The sequence below is a fragment of the Pipra filicauda genome, unplaced genomic scaffold, assembly GCF_003945595.2.
Source record: "Pipra filicauda isolate LSUMZ 115617 unplaced genomic scaffold, ASM394559v2 scaffold52_size3558583_pilon, whole genome shotgun sequence".
Taxonomy (NCBI): Eukaryota; Metazoa; Chordata; class Aves; order Passeriformes; family Pipridae; genus Pipra; species Pipra filicauda.
This window is the reverse complement of record NW_024104676.1, coordinates 2207326-2230567: the sequence shown is the minus strand read 5'-3', so window position 1 is coordinate 2230567 and position 23242 is coordinate 2207326. Positions and strand designations below refer to the sequence as shown.

Here is a 23242-nt window from a genome sequence, read left to right as displayed (position 1 = left end):
GTAAATTACAAATGAAACCACAGGAAGGAATTGATCCTACTCTACAGATGGAGAACTGAGTCACAGTGTGAACAGAGAAAAAATTTTCAAACACTTCTAAGAAATACAAATGCCCGATTCCTTTTCAAAACCTGTACAATACTTCTTTCAGGATATTTTGTTTCTTGATCTTTTCCTGCAAAGGTCACTTAAGATGTATATTTTCCTTAATCAAGCTTGAAGGTAACTTACACATCTAGTTTAGTTTAACTTCTGAATTGGCAGACCATGGCTTTCACAGGTGCACTGTTTGTTGGGTTCAAAACTGGCTGGCTCGTCAGGCCCAGACGGTGGCAGTGAATGGTGCTACATCCACTTGGTCTCCAGTCATTAGTGGGGTTCCCCAGGGCTCGGTGTTGTGGCCAATCCTGTTTAATATCTTTATAAATAATTTGGATGAGGAGATCGAATGCACCCACAGTAAGTTCATGGATGACACTAAGTTGGGTGGCAGTGTTGATCTACTGGAGGGTAAGACAACTCTGCAGAGGGACCTGGACAGGGTGGATCAGTGGGCTGAGGTCAACTGTATGAGGTTCAACAAAGCCGAGTCCTGCACTTGGGTCACAACAACCCCATGCAGCACTACAAGTTTGGGAAAGAATGGTTGGAAAGTGATCTGGCTTTCCCAAAAATGACCTGGGGTGGTGGTTGACAGCCAGCTGAACATGATCCAGTAGTGTGTCCAGGTGACCTAGAAGGTCACCTGGAGTGGCATCCTGGCTTGTATGAAAAACAGTGTGGCCAGCAGGACCAAGGAAGGGATTGCTGATTGCTCCCCTTTACTCACCACAGGGGTCTGCACCTCAAGTACTGTGTTCAATTTTGGGCATCTCACTATAAGAAAAACATTGAGGTGTTCTCTGGAGCATGTCCAGAGAATGGCAGTGGAGCTGGTGAAGGGTCTAGAGAGTAAGTCATATGAGTACTGGCTAAAGGAGTGGCTGGGGTTGTTCAGCCAGGAGAAAAGGAGGCTCAGAGGAGAACTTATCGTTCTCTACAACTACCGCAAGCTTGTGCCAAGAGAGATTCAGGTTGGACATCATGAAAAGGCTGAGGCTGGACATCATCATCAGTGAAAGGGTGGTTAAGCATTGAAACAGGCTGCCCAGGGAGGTTGTAGAGTCACGATCCCTGGAGATGTTCAAGAAACAACGATGTGGCACTAGCTGACATGGCTGTGTTTGGTCAAAGGCTGGACTTGATGATCTTTCCCAAGGTTAAGGTCTTTTCCAACCTTAATTATTCTAATGTATGATCTCTATTCTAATCTATTCTATTCTGTTCTGTTCTATTCTGTGATTCATTACAGAGACTGCCTACAGTTTGGAGAATAGCCAAACTCTCACATTATTTCCAACATCAGAATTGTAGCACAAAGTTTGAGTAGATGGCATCTTTAGACTGCTCTGTAAAGGATAAAAATAGAGTTTTCCTCTGTTTCATTTGACAAGTGAAAACTTTTCATTTATTTATTATTATTTTTAACAAAAGAGAAAGTGGGTAAATAAAAAATGGGAAGAATTCCACAGGAACTTGAAACTACTGGGCAACAAATTGTTTGAATATAGTAGGTTACAGGAAAAAAAAATTAGCTTTCCCACCACTTTCCCACTCTTCCTTTAAGCTGAAAATATCTCTTATGGGTCCCATTCACTTGTTTATACCAAATTCTGAAGAAAGAAGAAGAAAGACAAGGGAGAAGAAACACAAAGTTTGTCTTCTAGCATTTTTGATATCCTACTGCACCTTGGAAATAGAGTGTAGCATCCTAAAAACAACTTAAACCCTTTTATATATTGTCCTAGACACATACTGGATACATTTTTTTGCATATGAATTCAGTTCATGTATTGCAGAAGAGGGTAGGTTTTGGGTTTTAGTGCAACTAACCAAGTAAATGGTTCAGTAGTGTTTCTGTCATTAGGTGAACTTCTAGCTTCGCTGATCTCACAAAATAAAAATTCTACCCAGACATAACCTGCTGTTATTATATAAGTCATAAATTCACGAAAAAATTAGCCCTTGTCCCAAATATTTTGAAAAAGTTGTATGGGTTTGTTTCTTTGGGAGTTTTATTGTTGTTTTGTTTAGTTTAGAGTGAACTTCAGCAACTTCCTGGAATATGTGAATTTCACATCTCATTCATTTTATCCTAATTCAAAAATCATAACCAGGACAAATGGAAGTAAGGTGTGATGACCATGTGAAAAGCAATATAGCAGCAAACACTGTAATGATACAGCATGCATGCTTCTTCATTGTGCTGCATAAAATAGTACAATCCAATTCTTTACTCCTTGGAAGGATAAAGATCAAGGAGAAAAACACACAGAGAAAGCATTCCTCCCTTGTCTGATTCCATGTGGTCAAGGGAGTTATTGCAAGAGTACCAGACTACAATCAAAAAGTTACTTTGAACTGAGGTTTAGATAAGTAGCTAATATATACTGACACTAGGTAAGAACAGTACTAGCATGTTGAGGAACCTGGAATCGCCAGTCCTTTCATGGCTATAAAAACTATGAGCAGAACTACCAGTACTATCCAGAAAACAACACTGTAGAAAACAACACTTTTCTCAAAGTGTTGAGAAAAACCCATTCTCAATAGACTGTGCAAGCCAAAGAGATATCTGGATTTAGCAATGCAGAAGAGATATAAATAAGGAAAGAATACTCTCCTTATATTTCTATGAATATCACTGTGTAGTAGTTTGGGCTAGGCCTTCCTTGGTGACCAGTTGGCAACCAAGGAAGGGTCCAGATTTACCCAGTATTCCCTACGATTTTAACGTAAGCCAGACTATAAGAAGAAAGGAGGAGAGGCCTTCGCTCTCTTTCCTTCCGGCGGCTTGGAGGTGCAGGTTCCCTGCTGTTGAGTCCCCCCCTGCCGTGTTGGGGAGCGAGGCCTGGTAAGGCCTTGCTGACCTTGGGAGGCAGAGGTTGCCGGCGATCGGTCCAGAGTGACTCTCGGATGTCCCAAGGAGAGTAGTGAGGTATTTCTTTGCTAACTCTTTTAGTTGCTAGATATCGGGCTACTAATCGGGAGATATATATATATATATATATATTTTATTTTGGTTTTGTTCCTTTTCCCTTCCCCCTTCCCATTCCCTTGTGAAATTGTATATATATTTCAATTGTATATAACTGTAACATAAGTGTAAATATATTTATATATATATTGCTTTAGCTGTCTCTCTCTCGTTTCGGTTTTTCTTGATTGTTTTTCTCCCTCTTCTCCCTGAGGTTTTGGGGGGGACTTCTTGTGGTAAGGTTTGGAGACTTGGCAGGGAGCCAGCTTCAAACCATATCACCCTGTTAGAGTAAAATCACAATTTTTTTTTTCTGCCGACTTTCGATGTTTTGAAGTCTCTGTGTCATAGGGTGCAGAGAAGAAATGTGTTTATATGTGCATAGAAAACAATCCAAACCAACCCAAAAATTAAACACACCCAAATCTTATTCACCAATTTTGTCACCTTTCAAACCAATACATGTGTAAGTCCATCATACACAAGTAATCTTGAGATATACTTAATCATGTAACATTTTTATCTTTCTAATGTCACAAAACCTGGTATCTCTCTGTTTGAAACCAAATAATTTTCCTACAATTTTCGCTCATTCTTGGGCATTTTCTTTCATATTCCATCCACTTGGAGCATAAAAAACCTGCTTTGCTCAGTGAATTCTTAAATATTACTTCTCACAATTTTTTTTCTTTCTTACAAAAACTCTTTTTATTTAATGCTACTTATGTGTTAAAAGAAGTGTTAGTTTTTAGTGAGGAAGTCAACTTTTCAAAAGCGGTTATCCTTCTAAAAGCAGAATGAAAAATCCTCAGTTCATGTGGAACTCGGATAACCAGGTGCCAAACTTTATCCACAACACCCAGCACAAAAATGAATGGAGCAGTGCTTTCAGCTGCTCACAGTTACTGCTGGTGATTTTCATGCCCAGCCTGCTGAGCTTTATGTACAATTGCAGCAAAAGTATGCAAAGCTAGCGCATCCATTTGCATTTAGAACCAAAGCGTGCCTTTTCAGAAGTCTTTGCCTTGGCATTTTACTGCTTGATGTGTACACAGACATGTCATCTGAGCATATAAATACAAGTTGAAAAGGATGGGCATGCATTTTGAGGCTGAGCTGTTTCTCAATACCTCAGCTAATTTCAGGGCATGAAAAGGAGAGAGGTAATTGCACTCAGAGGAGTACAGAACATCATGTGCTGGACAGTAAAATGTTTAGGCAGATTTCAGGCTACAGACTTAATTTCTTCCCTGATTTCCTACCAACGAGCACACATTACCACGCAGGGATAACCCTTGCCTGGCTCCATAGTGATCTGGCAGGTAAGACTCAGTAGTTGAAGCCCATTTAACCTGCATACACTGTTATTAATGGTCTTCTATGTATTTGTTCTCCAGAGAAGAACAAGTTGCCCGGTAGCCACCGTGCTTGAGCTCTTCACTTACTTCTCTCCTAGACAGTATTTTCTGTAGGGTTGGCAGGGAGGGTCCTTCAGCCCTGGGCAAGACACTCAGTTCTCTGGAGTCAAAATGAAGAGCTAAGGACATCCAAAGGTTTGAGAGGTGCCCCTCAGCATGAGGACTTGCTTTTGGGTACGGCAGAGTGTATCGAGTCTGGATGCAGTGCAGTTAATTTTCCACACAGCAGCCCCCCCCAGTGCTGCACTTTGTATTGGTAGCTGGGAAGGTGTTGACAACACACCAGATTTTTGGCCACTGCCAAGCAGCGCTGGTACAGCACCAGCACTGTCTCTCCAACATTCCCCACGCACACCAGTAGGCTGGGTGTGGGCAAGATCCTGGGAGGAGAAACAGTCAGGACAGCTGATCCAAACTGACCAAAGGGATATTCCATGCCATAGGCTGCCTGCTCAGATATAAAAGCTAAGGGAAATAATGGGGGGGAAGGAAGGGGCATTCATTATTTACAGCATTTGCCTTCTGAAGCAACTGATACACGAAGTGAAGCCCTACTTCCCTGTAAGTGGCTGGACATCACCATAAGGAATGAGATCTTCTGTATTTTTTCCCTTGTTTGGTGTGCATGTGACCTTCACTTTTGCTTTTGTAAACTGCCCTTATCTCGACCCACAATGTTTTTTCCACCTTATTTTCTACCCCCCCTCCCCAAGTGGGGCATGATAGAGTGACTGGGTGGGCACCTAGCACCCAGCCAAGGTCAATCCGCTGCACAGAGTAAAGTGAATTAATAATAGTAGGAAAATTGGTGAAAAGTTCTAATGATGGACAGAAAAAAATATCAATTCTTATGTCAAAATATAGCAGCATCTAGGTTTAAAGATTATTAACAAATTGGATCATTTCATCAGGTCAACAATTTTTAACCTTTTTAATGTAGTTCAATAGCTATTTCACAGAGTATTTCTTAGGACAAATGTTCAGTACTGAAAAGTCCAGTTCGGCTCCCCAGCTAAAGTTATTACAGAAATAATAAATGGCAATTATTTGGTCCACTGTACAGCACTGCAATCAGGATGTGCCAGGAACAAAAGTATACTAAAAATTAAAGTGAACTCACCAGTTCTCAAATTAGATCACTGACGAACCTGACTGATTCAGTGTTGGTCACTGAGGCACTAGTAAATGCTCTCCCTCTAGGATAGGCAAATTTCTCTCAAATCTTTGGCCAAAAATCTTAAATGAGCAAACTGAAGATGCCACATTGAATCTGGCTGTTGAACAGAGACTACTAACTTTTCATTCAAAGGTAGTACAGTTTGTAAGAAACCTAAGATGGGTGATTTTACCTTGAAAAAAAGATAATTCACATTACACATATTAGAGCCTGATCTAATATGCATGTTCATGGTGCTGAACATACTCCATTTGTTGTGACGTGTGGATTCTTACTAGTTCTCAACAGTTATTAAAGGCATCAGAGAACTAGCCCATTGCTTTGCAACATCATGCAGTTTTAGCTTCTTTCAAAGGAGATATGTTACTGAAGTTTTGTTTTAGAAAGGAATTGATGCATCAGAGAAGGGGGAAAAAACCCAATAAAACAAGACAAAAATTCCACAACTGATAGGTGAAGGTTACAAAAATTAAAGAGTATATAGGGAAGAAAAATTCATTACAGAATCATATCAAGTACAAACGTTAAGTCCTTGTTTAGGAACATAATCACATATATTCTAAAACGCCAAGTGATTCCCACATTTTAGGGATATTAAATTGCTGAGGAATACATCCAGTACAGGTAGCTGAGTTGCAGTGGCAGCTGCAGATTTAGCTCTAGGTGGCTGGAGGCCCAGGCAAGAGGCCTTGAAATGCGGACCCTTTGCAGTACTACGGTCACAGGGGCCTGTGGCCCAGCAGGGGACCGAACACTCAGAAACATGGTAGGGGCTGAGAACCTCTGACCTTACTGGGCTGAGACTTGTGAGGGGATAAAAGCCTGGGCGTGCCTTTGTTCCCAGTCCCTCCCCGGAGGCACCAGCTCGAGCTGCTATTTTGTTACTGTTATTGCACCAAAATGAAATCATTTTAAGGATCTGGATGCCTGACACACTGCTATAGGAAACCTGGGGTCGAGCTAGTAAGGAAACCCGGTCTGACTGTGTGAGCATGGGGTGTGTAGCTGTGAATGGGCTTTGGGCCCAGGTCAGGTGTTGCAAGTGTGATGGCCTGAGTGGCTCCTGGATGGCGAGACAGGGAATTTTCCTTAAAATTGCTCTACCGGAGTTTGTCCATAGATTTGGTATTGCCATTGCCAAGCACTCACACATTCAGAGTAGGAAATTATTTAAGAGATTCTTCTACAGTGTCGCATTTTTTTTCCTGTTTGCAAAAATTAAATTTTCTTGAAAAATATTTCAACACGTTTTTATTTTTTTAGAGGGTAGTCTAAAATGTGTTGCAGGAAGGTAAGAAAACTGGTTTAATATTTTTATATAAACACGATTTTTCAGTTTTAAAAGGTTACTTTTTTAACTGTACATACAGAGATCTATGAAGAAAAAATATTTATTTAATTTTTTCAGTTTTTTAAAAATAATATTTTTCATAATATATGAACCTGTAAAACAACTATTTTCACTGTTACATAATTTAAAAGTTAGATGTGGTTCTGAATAGAACCACATCAACCAAAGACAATTAGATAATTATTTTTAAAATTAATTTTGGGATCCGTTTCTTATTTGGAGCTTGCATTTTCACTGTGAAATATATTTTTGTATTTTCTCTTTAATACAAAGACAAATAAGACTAAAGCTTATATTCCCATCCAAATACAGGTGCTTTAAAAAAATCCTCATCAAAAAATAAAAAGCACAATATTTTTCAATGTAACTCATTAAAACCCTCAAAATCATACAGTGAAGCCAAGATGAAATATACCAATGGAAAAAAACTTTACAGCAGACCAGACTCTTAAGAAGAAAAACCCATATTCTCATTACCTGCCCTCATCTTGCAGAGATCCAAATAGAATTGGTGGATAAAATCAGACTCACCTTCTGAATTGTTATGATTCCCTCTTGAGTGTCTTTGTCGACAGAAATTTTGAATACTCCCAAACCATCACCATCCACAATCTTATACTCCATTTCAGCGTTAGGTCCCACATCTGCATCTGCAGCTTTTATTCTGGCCACCACAGAAGCCACTGGCAAAGACTCTGGGACATTATATTGATATGATCCTGTGAAATTTAAAAATTTAGTGAATTCAGAGTCTTTGGGGGCTGAAGGCAAAAACCAAAAATCTAGCTTTCTTAAATTTACTTTGCTTTAAATCATGTGCCTGGATATTTACTCAGGCTACAAGAATATATGCTTCAGTTTTGAAACTGAATTGCCCTTTTTGCTAGGTTCTCTGTGATAGACTCTTCCTTAAGTACTATAGGCATAATTTCTTCATGTGACAAGAGAGGTATAACATAAAGATGCAAAAATGATAATGCAGAGAATGTTTTACTTTGTTTTCTAGAGAAGAGGAAAGTAAACTAATATCAATATAAAATCTTATTATTTTATACCTGTGTATCTTGATTAGGTAGTTTGCAATCTGAACATCACTAGAAACTGATACATATTCATTTCTTTAACAGCAAGTGCATCAACTTGAAAATTGCAGCTTCTTTATTCAAGTACCAAATGATATATATGCTGTCAAAAGGGTATCTGAGTGCAGTCTGTAGCCAATCACCCTCACCTTCAAAAATAACTTCACTTATTCTCTTATTATTTCAAGTAGTTGGTGGCTTGAAATAGCAGGAAATCTATTACGTACAGATCTATTTTTTTCATTTTTGGAGGTGAGGTTCGAGTTGACGTGAATATATTCCTCACATTATTTTAACTCTACTTTAAGAATTATGTTTTTTTTATTTAAAAAAAGAACCCTAGACAGAATGCTATGAATAAACTGTGCTCTTCAGATTTGAGCGTACGACTGTGCTCCTTTCTTTGGTTAGGAGGAGAGACACCTTGGTCAAAGAAAGCAAATAGAGGGAAGGTGACTTTCCAGCTCTTTTGTGATTAACTCTTTAGGAAACACTGTAAGCATATGAGAAATCCTGTTAAAATGTCAAAGGAATATGAAGGATTAAGAGTCAAATTAAAGAATCCTGAAGTCTAACTGGCAAGAGCTCAATATCTATTAAGAGATCTATTTTTTGCTCTTCTTTTTCATAGAGAGGAATGTCCCTGCTGTACACCACTTCTTTTCAACTGATCTGATACACATTAGGGAAAGAAAAATGATGTAATAATGATAATAATAATTATTATAACTTGTGATCAGTGATTCTCAAAGTACTTAACGTGGAAACTAAGCACTTTTTGTTTAGAAATAGCAAGGTGTGTAAAGAAAATAGCAATGTTCAGGAATAATATTACAAGTTATGTATTTACAAAGCAACTTACTGCGTGGAAAGCGGGGTGGGTTGTCATTAACATCAGTCAGGGTGACAGTTACAGATGTGGTCCCTGATAATCCACCATTCTGCCCAACCATGTCCTTTGCTTGAATAACTAACAGGTATTGGTCCTTGGCTTCTCTATCCATATTCGGAAGGGCAGTCTTGATAACACCTGCAGTACGACAAGGTGTCAATGGCTGCACAAGCAAATATGCTACTGTGAAAGCTGAGTTTGCCTTTAGAAGGTAACAGCAGATCGATGACAGCAACAAGAGTGGAATGAATTAATTTCAACACTAATATCACAAGCTTATTTTAAGCAGTCACCAAAACCCACCATTTTTTATTTAGCACTAGATTCACTGTGTAATGCTGTGCATAACTGTGTTTTCCAAATAACATCTCCCTGAACTAGACTTCATAATGTCTTGGGTAACACTCCCTTTCTTGGAAGATGTCCTTTTCTGTATTTGATTTCCTACTCTTTTAGAGTTAGGAAGAACAGAATATTCTGCATTAATTTTTAACATTCCAAGGTAAAGATTCATTTAATGATGTTTTGAATAGTCATTCACCACATTAACTCTTACTAATACTGATATCATGCCACACTTTGCAGGTATATGAAATTGTCTTATTTTTCCATATATTTGATTTAACAATACCCACTTCTAAATCATTAGCATAATCAAGAGAATTTTTAATTATTAATGGAAATATTGTGATATCTGAAGTAGTTTTTGTTATATCCATTTGATGATCTGCACACAATTTGTAATTAATTGATTTGAAATGAAAACTGGAAGAAAATTCCATGTTTCATCCTTTCAGTTATGCTGATATAGAGCAAAAAATAAATATGCCCTCTCAAAATACGATGATTTTATGAATATTTCATGCTCAGTATACAGTACAGCTGCTAACTCTGATTTCCAGAGAGGCAGCCGTTTACTCCACCAGCACTTAGTGTCAGCAGTGAAGGAAACATAAACAAACTAAATAAAGAAGAGGCACATTGGGACACATATCTCTTCATCTGCTATTTGTTGAATGTTTAGTTAGAGTTTTATTTCTTCCCTTACGAATGCAGGACTTGCCATTAATCACCTCTGTGTTGAAACATTTATGTCACAAGCAGAACTGTCTGGCACTATTTCACCCATTTTACAAGACATGTTAAAATACAATTAATATACAATTTCATAGTGTTATTGTTTCTACGTTGCTTTTCCTGGCCTGCTTGTTTTTCTATCATAGTTAAATTACCAGGCAATATTACCCAATCATTTGGAAGATACCTGTCAAGAACAAAGGAAATTGGAGTATTACATCAAAGACAAATGTATGCAAACATTTCAGTCTGAATTCATCAAGATTTTGATTTAGCAGAAACTACCGCATTACTGTTCAAGGGCTGACTGCATTCACTCTGGCAATACACATTGTACATGCATATACATGGAGACAGAGAGAGAAACAGAGAGAAAACCACTATAAATCATACTCATTGGAGGGAGAAAGGTAGTGCTATGTATACCTGCTGAGCATGGACCTGTTGCAATATGAAGATAACTATAGTACTGATTTCTGCAAACTTAGATGTTGCTAAATTGAGTGTGGCTTTTTGGTCATAGCATTGGGATACAGGTCTGATTCACATCAAAGACTATTTATAATAAAAAGGGTAAATACTTTTTTTTCTCCTTTGTCTCAATTTGGCTATTTCCAAAATGAAGATTGTAATTCTTCTCCTTGCTGGTGTAAGTGAAGGCTCAGGCACTAAACTGAATTGAGCACAGCGAGAACCTATTTTCCTGCTTTATGAAATGATACAGCAGAATGGGTAATGTTTACTAAAGCAACAAAGGATTAAAAATTGCATCTTGTTGTGACTTAAAAATATTCAAAAAATTTCATGAAAATTGTAAAAGCAAAATTTCACCAGTAATATATTTTGAAAGTGGCAGCAAAATGTTGTATCAGATAAGGATAGGAAGCACAGTGTTTTCTTCTTCAAATTAATATATAGATTCATTTCCCACAACAAAACTTCAGTTTAAAAAGTAGAATGAAGAGGTAATCGTGCCATAAATCTGTTATGGAAATCTGACTGTGTGACATTTAGATATTTCTAAGACAAACATCTGCAAAAAAACTGTTCACAGAATCATCGAATATGCTGACTCAGAAGAGACCCACAAGGATCATTAAGGCCAACTCTTAGCCCTGCACAGGACTATCCCCAAGAGTCACACGATGTGCCTGAGAGTATTGTCCAAATGCTTCTTGAACTCTGTCAGTCTTGGTGCTGTGACCACTTCCCCAGGGAGCCTGTTCCAGTGCCTGACCACCCTCTGGGTGAAGAACCTCTTTCTAATATCCAACCCAAAACTCCCCTGAGAAAACTTCAGCCATTCCCTTCGGTCCTGTCACTGGTCATCACAGTTCACAGTATCTTGAAATTTTCATTGATCAGAGAGATGGCAACAGGCAGCAGACCAGGCAGCTGGTAGATTGACAAGATAAGAAATTCCATTCCAGCAAAGTCTGTTTATTAAATAGCTCAGATGTATTGTTTTCATAATCTATTCTAAAGAATAAGAGATTAAAAGATCCACAAAATCCAAATGTATTCAATTAACCAAGAGGTCATATTAGTAAGTTCCTAGCAAGTTTTAATGCACATTTTCTTTTTTCTAAGCATTTCTGCAAAGAGTTTATGGAAAGTTACCTGTTTTTGGCTCCACAGAGAAGTAAGGTTGTCCTTGCAATATACTGTATACCACTCGAGCACTGTTGCCGTAAGTAGGATCATCCGCATCAGTGGCTGTCACTTGAACCACAGAGGTCCCTGTAAAATGTTCAAAGGACCATTGTACATGAACAATCAAAAAATATGAACTTCACTTACTCAATATGCTGTTCCAATATATATCTGGAACAGTGTGAGGTGGCTTTTTCACAACTGTTCATCATTTCCATGCTGACTCAGCTTGGCGTATAAATTTCTCTTTGCAAACTAGTATTATCAACTATTACAGAATTCCATCTTCCCAAATAATCTCAGCCTTTGACTCACAACAATAAAAAAACATCTCACCCAGGAGCTCCCCCTCTCTATCTCTGCCTTTGGTTGATGGAGGATATGAGAGGAATATTTCTGTAATGATGGTGATGCCTGAAATCTATTTGAGTATGAAATATAGTAATAATTTCCCTTTTAAGAGAAGTCTGCATGCTGAAATTGTAATGAATGATTAGAAATTCAAACATACATACATATAGATGTTTTATACATTTTGATAACTGTACACAAAATTAATGTTAGCCTACAAAATTATTTACTGCTTCATAAAGAGATGGATGAAGAGTTTCTGTTTCAACTCAGAGAAAAACTGGTGAAAAGTCCTTTAAAAGGTACTAATTTCCTTCAATAATATGAAATACTTGAGTATCAGCTGTGGTAATAACCTAGTGCATAAAGATTCCTTAAGCAAGAAATGTCTCTATGTTGACAGGAATAAGAAAGTAAAATGTCTAACTGGCTAGCAAGTAGGGTATATTTTGTGAAAACCTCATTCTGCATCCAGTTTCTATTCATTATGTTCTCCACATCAGTTCCCATTTGTTTTGTTCTATACAACAGCTTCCATGATGTATGCTGAGAGCAGAATAAAACAACACCTGGGAACCAGGGCCTTGGCCATGGTCACCACCCTTTGATAGCCAGAAAGGATTATTTTTTCTCACTGACAGATTGTTTGGAACATTCAGACCTTCCATTCAACAGCCCAGGGACCCATTTGGAGGTTAGATTGCAAATTAATATTGTAGCAATTTGGCAGATGCTCAGTAAAGGTCTTCAAGACAGGATCAGACTGCTTCACAGACTGGATTTAGACACAAGATTAGAGAGAAGCATTTGTTAAAGACAGTGTTCGTTTTCTGAAAGAACACATTTTTGACATGTGAAAATGAGAGTAGCAAGTCTTGAAATCTCTTTTTAAGAACAAACTGCAATGTCCAGGGTGAACTTAACCCAAGTTGTATTCTGGTCAGTTTTATTTGGATTTTTTCAGGAAATAGTGGGAGAAAGTCTGAAATTCTTCCTGTCTGATCCCCCATCCATTTACCTCAGCTTTTCAGTTCTCAGTTCAGTAGAGCATCATAAATGGATCCTGGGACTAGGTTGAAGGTTTGGAGAGAGGATTAAGTGCAGCTCTCCATAAAATGGAACAGGATGGGACCTACTTGAAAGAATTCTGACCAGAAATGGTCAGTCATAAGATAGCTTTATTCACTTAGGTTATGGCCTAGCTAACCTGCATTCCTGATCTCTATTCCTGAAGTATCCATGACAAAGTAGTATGATTGCAATTCTATTTAAATGCAATTTTTCTCTCTTGTGGCCTGTCTGATATTTTTGGACAGGGAAAAGGTTATTCTGAACCTGAAATTTCACATGCAACTATTAAGTAGATGGAAAGTTTAAAAAGAAAATTGGTAGTTAATCCATCAAGTCATTTATCAGTTATGGGACTTAAAATACATCAATTTTCTGTTCACCAGTAACTAAGAGCTTTGATTCAGTATGTCAAACTGATTTTACAGATTACTCTATAATGTAATTTCATACAGGGACCTATTTTAAACTTGCCAGAGTCTCTCCAGCTTTTGAGAACAAGGGTATCATAATGACTATTTGACATCCTGTGTTCTTTGTGAAAGCCAGGATTACCACATTTACACAGACCCTAAGCCCTGCCAATGAAGCTTACAACATCTGCAAATATTGGCGAAAGTGCTTATAAACCTCACACAAGTTACGTCTTTGCTCCCTGCTCTTGCTGCTTTCAAGGACTCCAGACCAATACAAGATCAAAGAAATTACAAGCTCTGCAATCTCAGCACAGACATTTTGGAAATGCTGCAAGCTTAGAAGTGCTTGTTTGCTGTAAAAATATATTGATGTAGCAAACAAACCCTCTACATTCCATGAGATGAATAAAGCCATTATCTGAATCTAATTGTCTCTCTTCTAAAACACATGGATCCTTTAGAAAAGGGTGGTTTTTAGATAGAAATTCTAACACCAAGTCTTTCTGCTATAATTCCACTTGAGTGTAATCAGTAACTAAAAAACAATGACATTTTTCTAGTCCCTTTATGCTAATCAACTTCTCTTAAATCTCAATGGGTGAAAGATCTTAAAAAAACCCAAAGAACAAAAAAACTGCTGTTGTCATTATTTCTTTACTAATTGCACACAAAAAAATTTGAGCTTCTGAGAGGCTGAGAGTCCCATGCTGAGAGAAAGATTTCTGCACAATATATTTTTTAAAAAGAATATGAAAGATAACAGAAGATATTCTTACTATGTGAAAAGTCCTATGTGTAGGAAATCAGTTCCAAGGAAACCTAATGCACAGAAAGATCTGTATGTGAAGATTTCAAGAGATTTTTCCAGAGGAAGCAGACTGCTCTTGAAGAACAGGAATTCCTTCAGAGGATGACCATTGCAACACACAGTTGTCCTAATCTTTCTGCAGTGGATTGATATCAAATTCGAATACTTACTGTCCTTTGAAAAAAAATGACCCAGAAACCTGTAGGGATACTCATGGACAGTAATTAAACCTATAGGTTGAGGAAAAATGGGTAGTTGCATCATAGTTCCAACTACACCATCTTAGAAGAGTTTGTGCTCCTGCGTTGAAATTGTCTTCCTTTTATTGGTGAAAAATTTGCCGTACCTTTTAACACAGACAGTCAGCTGCCATTTATGCATCCAAGATTAGGACTCACAGGTAACATGGGCAGTCAACAAATGACACCACTCCATCTAATAAAACTAGTGTGCCAGTAAATCTTATTTATGTCAGCATTGTTCAGAGCCCTATAGTGCAAGTGTAGACAGGACACTAATGCCACCCCACACACTCATTAGTGACTTATTATGAATTGCAACTTCACAACTAGAACTTTAAATATTACTTACAGTTTGTGTATCTGACATGGGTTGAAAAAATAAATAGGGGTTATTTATTTAAAAACTGTCTTTTCCTCTTAGATGTGGATTCCTCTACAAGTATGTTTCTAATGAAGCTTGAACAAAAGTTCATTAAAAAGAATTCTACATGTAGCAACTTCAAAAATTTTTTCAGCAATTGTAGCAAATACTGAGGAAAAATCTGTGCTGCTTAAAAGTGTTTCCCGTATTTCTTCTTTTGATACTAGCTAGTAACACACTGAATTCCATGAGGGTGGCACAGATTTCTGATTTTATTTTCCAGAATGCTTAAGACAATTTTTAACCTACACTTTAATATATATTGGTAGATATTACAAAATCGCAGTAATCTCAGAATGTGACTTATTTATTCTGATATTAGGGCAAAAGGAAGGGAGGATATTTGCAGAGAGGACCTTGAACTTAGAATGTTATCTGTAGTTTAATTTACCGAAGTCAAGACTGACAAATGTTCCTGACCTGGTGCAGAGATCAGCCTTTCCAGGGATAGTATCAGATAAAGCTAGTTGCTGAAGTTCATTTTGAGTTGGCGATCCTTCAAAGGGATTTCTGAATCTCTGAATGTATTGTTTTAGAAACCTCTGCAGTTTTTCAAAAAGCTTGCTAGTACCTTGTGTGTATTTTATCAAACTTTAAAAAGATTTTTTATAAGAAATGCTTGTATGACTTCTGTTTTAACATTGGTGAGAACATTTATGGGAAAAATGGTTCCTAAAACTAGATGCATATTAACAGATGCATAATTTTGAAACAGCCTAAACCCTTATCAATTGAATTTTAGCCACATTAACAAATAAAAAATAGACCTTTAAAGGAAGTCAGTTATTAAAGGTAATAACTGATATCAATTAATGATGTGTAATACGTATAACACAAACCAAAGGCATCACACTTCTACATGGTATCAGCTGCTACCAGGAACATTAAACACCTTTACTATAAAGTTATCCATAATTCCTGCTTAATCCTTACATACAACAATCCAGCCTGGTTCTACTCAATACCATCTGGTATTTCTGTGCTTCTGCCACTGGCCCTAACCCACCACTGATGCAGCAACACCTCCACGGCCTTTCCCCTCCAGGAGTGTGAAGGGGGACAGACAGAATCCTCTTCACCTCCTCTTTTCCCTCCCAGAGCCTCATTAGGTCGCCTTCACTCTGGGACAAAGATCAAGTCGGGTCTCAGACAAGCAGCGAGGTCTCCAAATGCACTACATACTTGTATCAAAAATTTAAGCATGACACAATGTTTTTGCTTTCTTTTCCTTTTCTTTGTTATAAAATTCAAATGTTTCTATCCATCTCAATCAGGGATAATAAACGTGGCATGTTGTGCTGGGTAACAAGCAAAGCTGCTGATATGGTTGGAGAGTAGAAAATATTAAACAACCAAAACTGTGTTGGGTATTAGAATTTTCATCCCCACTTCTCTTGGCTGTAAGTCAAACAGACCAGTATCTCACATCAGCTATCTTTCTGGTGAACATCACAGAAACAGACTTTGAACTATAATTTGCAATCTTTTTGTTTAAAATATAATATTGCTGGATTTAAGTAAGAGATACAGTTAAAAAAAAAAGGTTTTATGATTTTCAGATAAGCCATATCTTTAGGGTTTTTGCTATGAATAGATTTACAAGCCATCAAGATATTTACCCTATCCAGGATAATCAATATAATTGAGCCTGACCCAAATATAATTTGAACCCAACCCAAAGTCATTTCAAATAACAGAAAAGATTGACTTCAATTAGCCTTAGATAATGTCCTAAAATATTTGTCAAGTAAAATACAGAATCATTATACTTGCATAACCAGCCTGTAGGTTAAAGGTTATAGTTTTCCTAGCTTTATAGTTAATTTGGGTTTATAATCCTGTGATCTCTTTCATTTCCTTTAATATCCAATTAAAAATCCTTGTCATGGATATAATTTTAAGCAAAATAGGAGAGAGATACTTTGTATCTCCTTAATATTTAATGAATGCTCTAGGTGATTAATTAAAAATTATGTTATATGAATAAACTATGAATTGCTATAACTATGTAAGACAAGTGCAACAAAGGCATTTCATGGTAATCCTTAATTCTGTAACAATGCAATATTCAGTAGTTGTGTGATACTAACCATGAAGATGTTTAAAATGTGCAGTTTCAGGAAGGTCATGAACATGAACAAGAAACTGCTCTTAGCTGACACAAATCTCACAGTGCACAATCTGAGTTCATAATTTTGCACAACATTTCACCTAATTTGGAAATATATTTGGTGTTGTATGGGAGATAATTCTCTTTACTCATTTATAAGGCAAAGATTCAACAAAATATGCAAAAGCAGCTCATTTTGAAGAACAGTCCTTATGTTTTCCCCTGCACACAGTGCACTCCTCACAGATAGATTTCCAATATATTTTTGGAACAAATGGAGCATGGGTAGGGACAGAGGCATGGATTTGTATGTGTAGGTAAATCTCATATATCTGTATGAGTTGTCCATACATCAGTATGCCAGTGTAAGAAAGGACAGAAGTAACTCATGCAAAAGAGAAATATGGAGATAATTGCTTTTCAGGGCATAAGACAAAAATGAAAAATAATCTAACAACTGCTGCATGCTACATCTTAAATAATCTAATTCTAAAATAAAACGGCAACTTCATTTAAAAAAACAGATATATCTTAACACAATATATTTTTGAAGTGCTGACTATTTAGGTTTTACAGTCTTAGATTATCTCTGTTTTTTCAAAGTTCAGAAATAAAAAGTTCTCAGCAAAGTATGATGACTTCAGGTACTTCCTGTTACTCCACAGAAGCTGTGGTGTCTATGTCTATCTTTCTTTCAAGGTTGTTATTGCCTCTTCAGCCATCCATATAGCGTTTGAGTGACAATGAATACCAAGCATCAATGAGAAACAGTGTCAAAGTTCACTGTTTAGTAGAATAAATGTATAGGAAACTTATTACCAATATTTTACTTATCTCCCATTGACTCCTAAGCTGAGTTTTGAATACAAAAACAATGTTGACTACTAATTGCTGCAGGGCACTAAGGTAGGGAATATTCTTTTTCTCTCTCTAGATCCAATTTAGATGCATTGTTTAACGTTCAAAAACACAGGAGATCATATTGAGGAAACTACAGAAAAATTTATATGTGCAGACTTACTGTAAGAGTATCAATTTTTAATATGGTTTAAAATCAGTCAAGCAAAGAAAATCTTTATTTCAATCACCATATAACTCTCTTAAGCTAAAGTGAGCCTTCACATGTACATATTTCCAGTGAATTTTTTGATTAAGTTCTGCTCTTTTTTTTTTTTTCTTCATACTTGCATTTATAATTTCATGTTAAGGTAAAATTTACCAAAATATCTCTAGGTCAAGCCTTAATCTGGTTTGAAAGAGTCAGCTTTCAAAGGAACAGTGGCACCTGATAACCAATGAGCATTGGGTCTCTTTAAAGTGGATTTGATGCTGAAATTCTTCCCTAATTCAAACTCAGGAAAAATCAGCATTTCTCATTTTCCAACAGAGGGTCTGAAGTCTCTAAAACCCATTCTTCTCTCACTCCATTGGAACTTTGAAACTATCTCAAGTTGTACCCCAATACCTGCTGCTTGCATATATTTCCCAGAAAATGGGATTTCAGCATTAGAAAAAAAATATTCAGTAAGCTATTACTGATACATGCAACACTTTCCAAAAAAATAATGCTAAGCACTAGTAGGAATTTGAAGAGTTTGTTATGAACAGACCTTATCTGAACAAAATTATATATTATCCCCTCTGAGTACCATAACATAGGTGTGAAACTTATTACTGTTAATGGGAATTATAAAACAAAGCCTCTGGGCACTGGAATGGGAAAGACACCATAAAACGGTTATCTGAATCCTTACATAGCAATTTGAGTTTCACAATATTTTTGAAAGGCTAAATACTTAATCTAGCATGTTATTTCCAGTTAAGTCTTGAAATATCTAACTGTTGCAGGTGCCTCATAGATAATTAAGTAGCTGAGTGTGATACAGTAAAAAATAATGAAACTTTTAAAAAGGCAATAGGAACAAATTTCCCACAACACCAACAGTGTATTTTGCACTTACCCACAGGAGACATCTCAGGAACTCCAGCAGTGTAGGGACCATCCAGAAATTTTGGTTCATTGTCATTGATGTCCTGAATCTTAATGACGAACTCAGACTCTGGTTCCACAGGTTTATTAGTCAGCCTATCTAGTGCTTGTGCTCGGAGCGTATAGTAGGCCTGCTCTTCTCGATCCAGCCTCTTTGTAGCATGAATATCCCCCGTGTTCTCATCAATAATGAAAATGGAACTTGCCCCTTCGCCTGACAAGATGTATTTGATGGAACCATCTCCTTTATCAACATCAGAGTGAAGCTGGTGAAAAATTGATGAGAGATGAGATTAACTTACAAGAGGTTCAGTGGCATGGAGATATGTAAAAATAATTCTTATGTTGAGCAGTAGTACATGAAATTTCCTTGTTCTTGGAAAGATAAGCTGAATGTTTATCATTCACAGTCTGTGAGGGACCATTAGAACCTGTCAATTTGATTTTTTAAGCAAGAAAATTTCATTCTTTCCTGCAAACAGTCTCATTTCCTTACAACCTTCTCATGCCAGAGTATTATATATCCACATGCATGCACAGATACGATCATAACCGGGACTTTATTCCTCTCTGAATTTAACTATGTTGTTTGTTTCAGCTTATTATCTTACCGAAGGGTGAGACTTCAAACAAATGTCACTATAAACCTAATGTCAGTGTGTGTTTGCTGCTGTGTGTGTTTACAATTTTCTCAGTGTTTACTGTGTGGAGCAGTAAAACATATCAAATGTTCCTCATAAAGGAAGCAGAGGGGCAAGTACTCTTCTTTTTGCTCTTGTGACCAGTGACAGGACTCAAGGAAATGGCATGAAGTGGAGTTGGACAATGTTTAGGTTGGATATCAGGAAAACACTTTTCACCCAGAGGGTGGTTGAGCGCAGGAACAGACTCCCCAGGGAAGTGATCACAGCATCAAGCCAGTCTGAGACCAAGAAGCATTTGAACAATGCTCTCAGGCACATGGTGTGACTCTTGGGGATGGTCCTGCGCAGGACCAGGATGGTCCTGATGGGTTCCTTCCAACTCAGCATATTCTATGAATCTACAAAATGAAGTTAAATGCATTGGTTGATAAATTGCTCACTGCTATCTGATGGGCCGGTAACTTCACTTCTTCACTTCCATATCTTGCTTTTCACTATCTAATTTCAGAAAATGCAGAGTCTGAGAAAGACCAAGTTGTCCTGGCGCTGCCTGAATTACACAGCATTGAAAGCTAGGTGTAGTTTCCCTGGGACTACTTATAGCAGGCACATAACAAATATACCTCAGTAGGTCAAAACATATCTTCCATTAGAATGGCAAGACCAATTTACAGAAAGAAAATTTCTTCCTCATCACTCAAGCTATTTTAACTTAATGAGCAATATTCCACAGGTTTTTCAACTCTTTTATATCCACTGAGTTTCACCTTCCTTTTACACAACACAGACTCTTCTCACATACTTCTCAAACTTGTATCAGCAATGTAATTCATCTGGACACCATGTTAAAGTAGCACACACATATGATATATTTGATACAAGTGAAAAGAATATCAGTAAAATTTAAAGTACCTTCTTGCTTTTTAAAAGTAGATTAATACCTACACATAGCTGAAGACAATATTAAAAATGTTTGGATTCTTTGTATCTCATATCTACTTTGTACCTGTCCTAACTCCATGTCAGTGCTGAACTCCACTGTAATAATCATCACAATTTCTCCCACTAACCTTTTTTTCTCTCTCAGGTAGGAGTATCGCCAAGATAGTAATCACTTCCAGAATGCATGCAGAAAATTGCTATCTCAGGCATACCTTAGCACAGCTGCAAAACCTTTTCCTATTTCAACAGGGAAGTATTTGTGATCAGTTTTGAATTTTTCAGTTGGATAAAAAGCTGCTTATTTCTTACACATTATTTCACTTACACTGTTTGGGTATCTCATACTATATGCAATTACAGTACTCTCCCTCTTTCTTTTAAGACAGAAATGGAATCTGGAGCTTTGGACTGGATCAGAAAAAAAGAACTAGGGTGTCTAAGATTAGCTACATTATTTAAAAATAGGGCTTATCTTCATACTCCTACTACCTAACTCCAGAGATACCTAAACAAGCCTGAGATTTCTTTAGTAGAGTTCCCCAAGCATTTAAAACCCTATTTCTCTGCACACTCAGGAATAGTCAATGCTGACACTGTGAGCAGGTCACGGTAAAATATATCTCACATTCAGGCTCTTTCAATTTCCACAGCACTACATATTCCTCAGCCCTAATGGCTGGGGGGTTATTGAACAAACCATACCTCTGTTCATCTGACAAATCTGGTCACTAGGGCCCTCAGTGCTTTTTCAAACTTGACTGGAGGAAGTATCCATCTTCCCTACAGAGAAGCAGTGGCTCGTGTAAGTTAAGAATCTGTCTGGCTTGTGTTTGATTTTCTCTGAGACATACTTCAGCGTGCAAAAGTCTCCGATGTGCTACAGAGGTACTGTGTGGGTTCCCCTACATAGCCATAATCCTACAGTCTAGACTGAAATGCTGAGCATCACATTACTCAAGAACTGAAGCTACAGGATACAAAGATTCACTGCCTTTGTGATTGCCTTAAGTGATTCAATTTTCTCCATATCCCACATACTGGCAGGGTACTGGTCTTTCTGTGCTGGTTGAGACTCTCACATTCTCCCCGTAAAAGTTATTCTACCTTTTGTGGCATACTTGAAGATATGCTGGATGACAGAAAAGCAGATGACACGAGCACACCCAGCACTTTATCAGGCAGAGCAGTTTTCTGAAGGTTAGAGAAATACAAGTAGATCTCTTTAGGCAGAGAAAGGTTTCCATGTCTCAACTTGCTGAGATTAACATAGCACTGCCTCATGGGGATGAAGCTGAGCACACTACAGTAGACTCACGCTGCAGAGTTGCACAGTTTACCTTTCACCTAGTATTTAGGTCCACCCCTATCCTGAATAACTAACTAGCAGTGTTTGGAAAGAAAAGAGACCTTCAAGTGAGAGGTCAGAAGTGTAAATCCTTGAAGATTCACTGAGTAAGGCTTTCAAATCCCAGGGAAAAAAAAAAAAATCTGTAGCCTCAGCATTTCCCATTTGCTCCCTTAGTGGCTTGCTGATTAACACCACATTGTTCTTTAAGGAGTCCCACTCCGAGGTCCATAAATCTCCTCATGGATTACACTACAGTGGCTGGTGACCTGGAGTGAAATGCTGAACAGAGAACGATTTTTTTTTTTGAATGATGCCTTGGTAAGAAAACTGCTACTGCATGGATTAGTAAAGTGATTAGCGAGGATCTTTGTTATTCCAAGGTTAAGGTTCTGAAAATGCAAAACTTCTTTGAATCTTTTATTAAAATTTTGTTCTACTAAACTTTTAAAAACTCTGCTGGCCCACGCTCAAATTAGTAATGTACCATTCTCTACCTACTTAACCCCAGGAAGGTTAATCTTGAGATTTAGTTTATCTTTGGCACTATAGTACTGTCAATTCAGTGTAAAGCACTCTGAAGAGCTTTTTTCAACATTTTTGTATGTATTTTAAGCAAATCTGATATAATTTAAAAGTACAATACAATAGAACAATGCAAAAAAATACTAGCTGAAAAAATTGTGAAGTTTGGTGCAGTGTTCAGATCACCTATATTCCAGTTTCACATCATATAATTCTTCCAGTGATCTTCAAAGTCACTACTGTAGAGGCATCAATGATTTGCAACTATGAAAAAAATTTCTGAATGTACTATACCATATTTACAGCTCTGCTACTATCAAATGTGATTTCAAACTACCTGCGGTTCCAGCTATTGAAATTAACATTCTAGGAAGTGAGAAGTGCTATTTCCCTTATAAGGTTGGCTTTAGAAAACACTTTGTACATTTTTGTTATTGTTGGATATTCTTGTTTCATTCTGTTGTTGTTACTTGGGGGGTGGGGGTGATTGTGCCCCTATTTTAATAGAAGAAATACATTAAAGAGTAAGACGTGGGGTTTTTATTTGTTCTTGTTATTGCTTTGATGACAATTATATGGAATGATGATAGTCCCCAGGACAGTTGTACTTGACAGGAAGATTCCAGAAAGCATCTATGATGGTGCCATCTGCTA

General features: G+C 37.4%; 1 protein-coding gene across 1 annotated transcript in view; it reads right to left on the bottom strand.

The window, feature by feature from the left end:
• The window catches only part of CDH7 (cadherin 7), an 88333-nt gene that overhangs the window by 28336 nt on the left and 36755 nt on the right, over window positions 1-23242 (bottom strand). Inside the window, exons 3-6 of the mRNA XM_027723117.2 lie at window positions 19104-19398; window positions 11694-11813; window positions 8967-9134; window positions 7554-7741 (exon numbers count right to left, since the gene is read on the bottom strand). Coding sequence (XP_027578918.1) covers window positions 7554-7741; window positions 8967-9134; window positions 11694-11813; window positions 19104-19398 — 771 coding nt within the window. The remainder of the gene's footprint in view (window positions 1-7553; window positions 7742-8966; window positions 9135-11693; window positions 11814-19103; window positions 19399-23242) is intronic.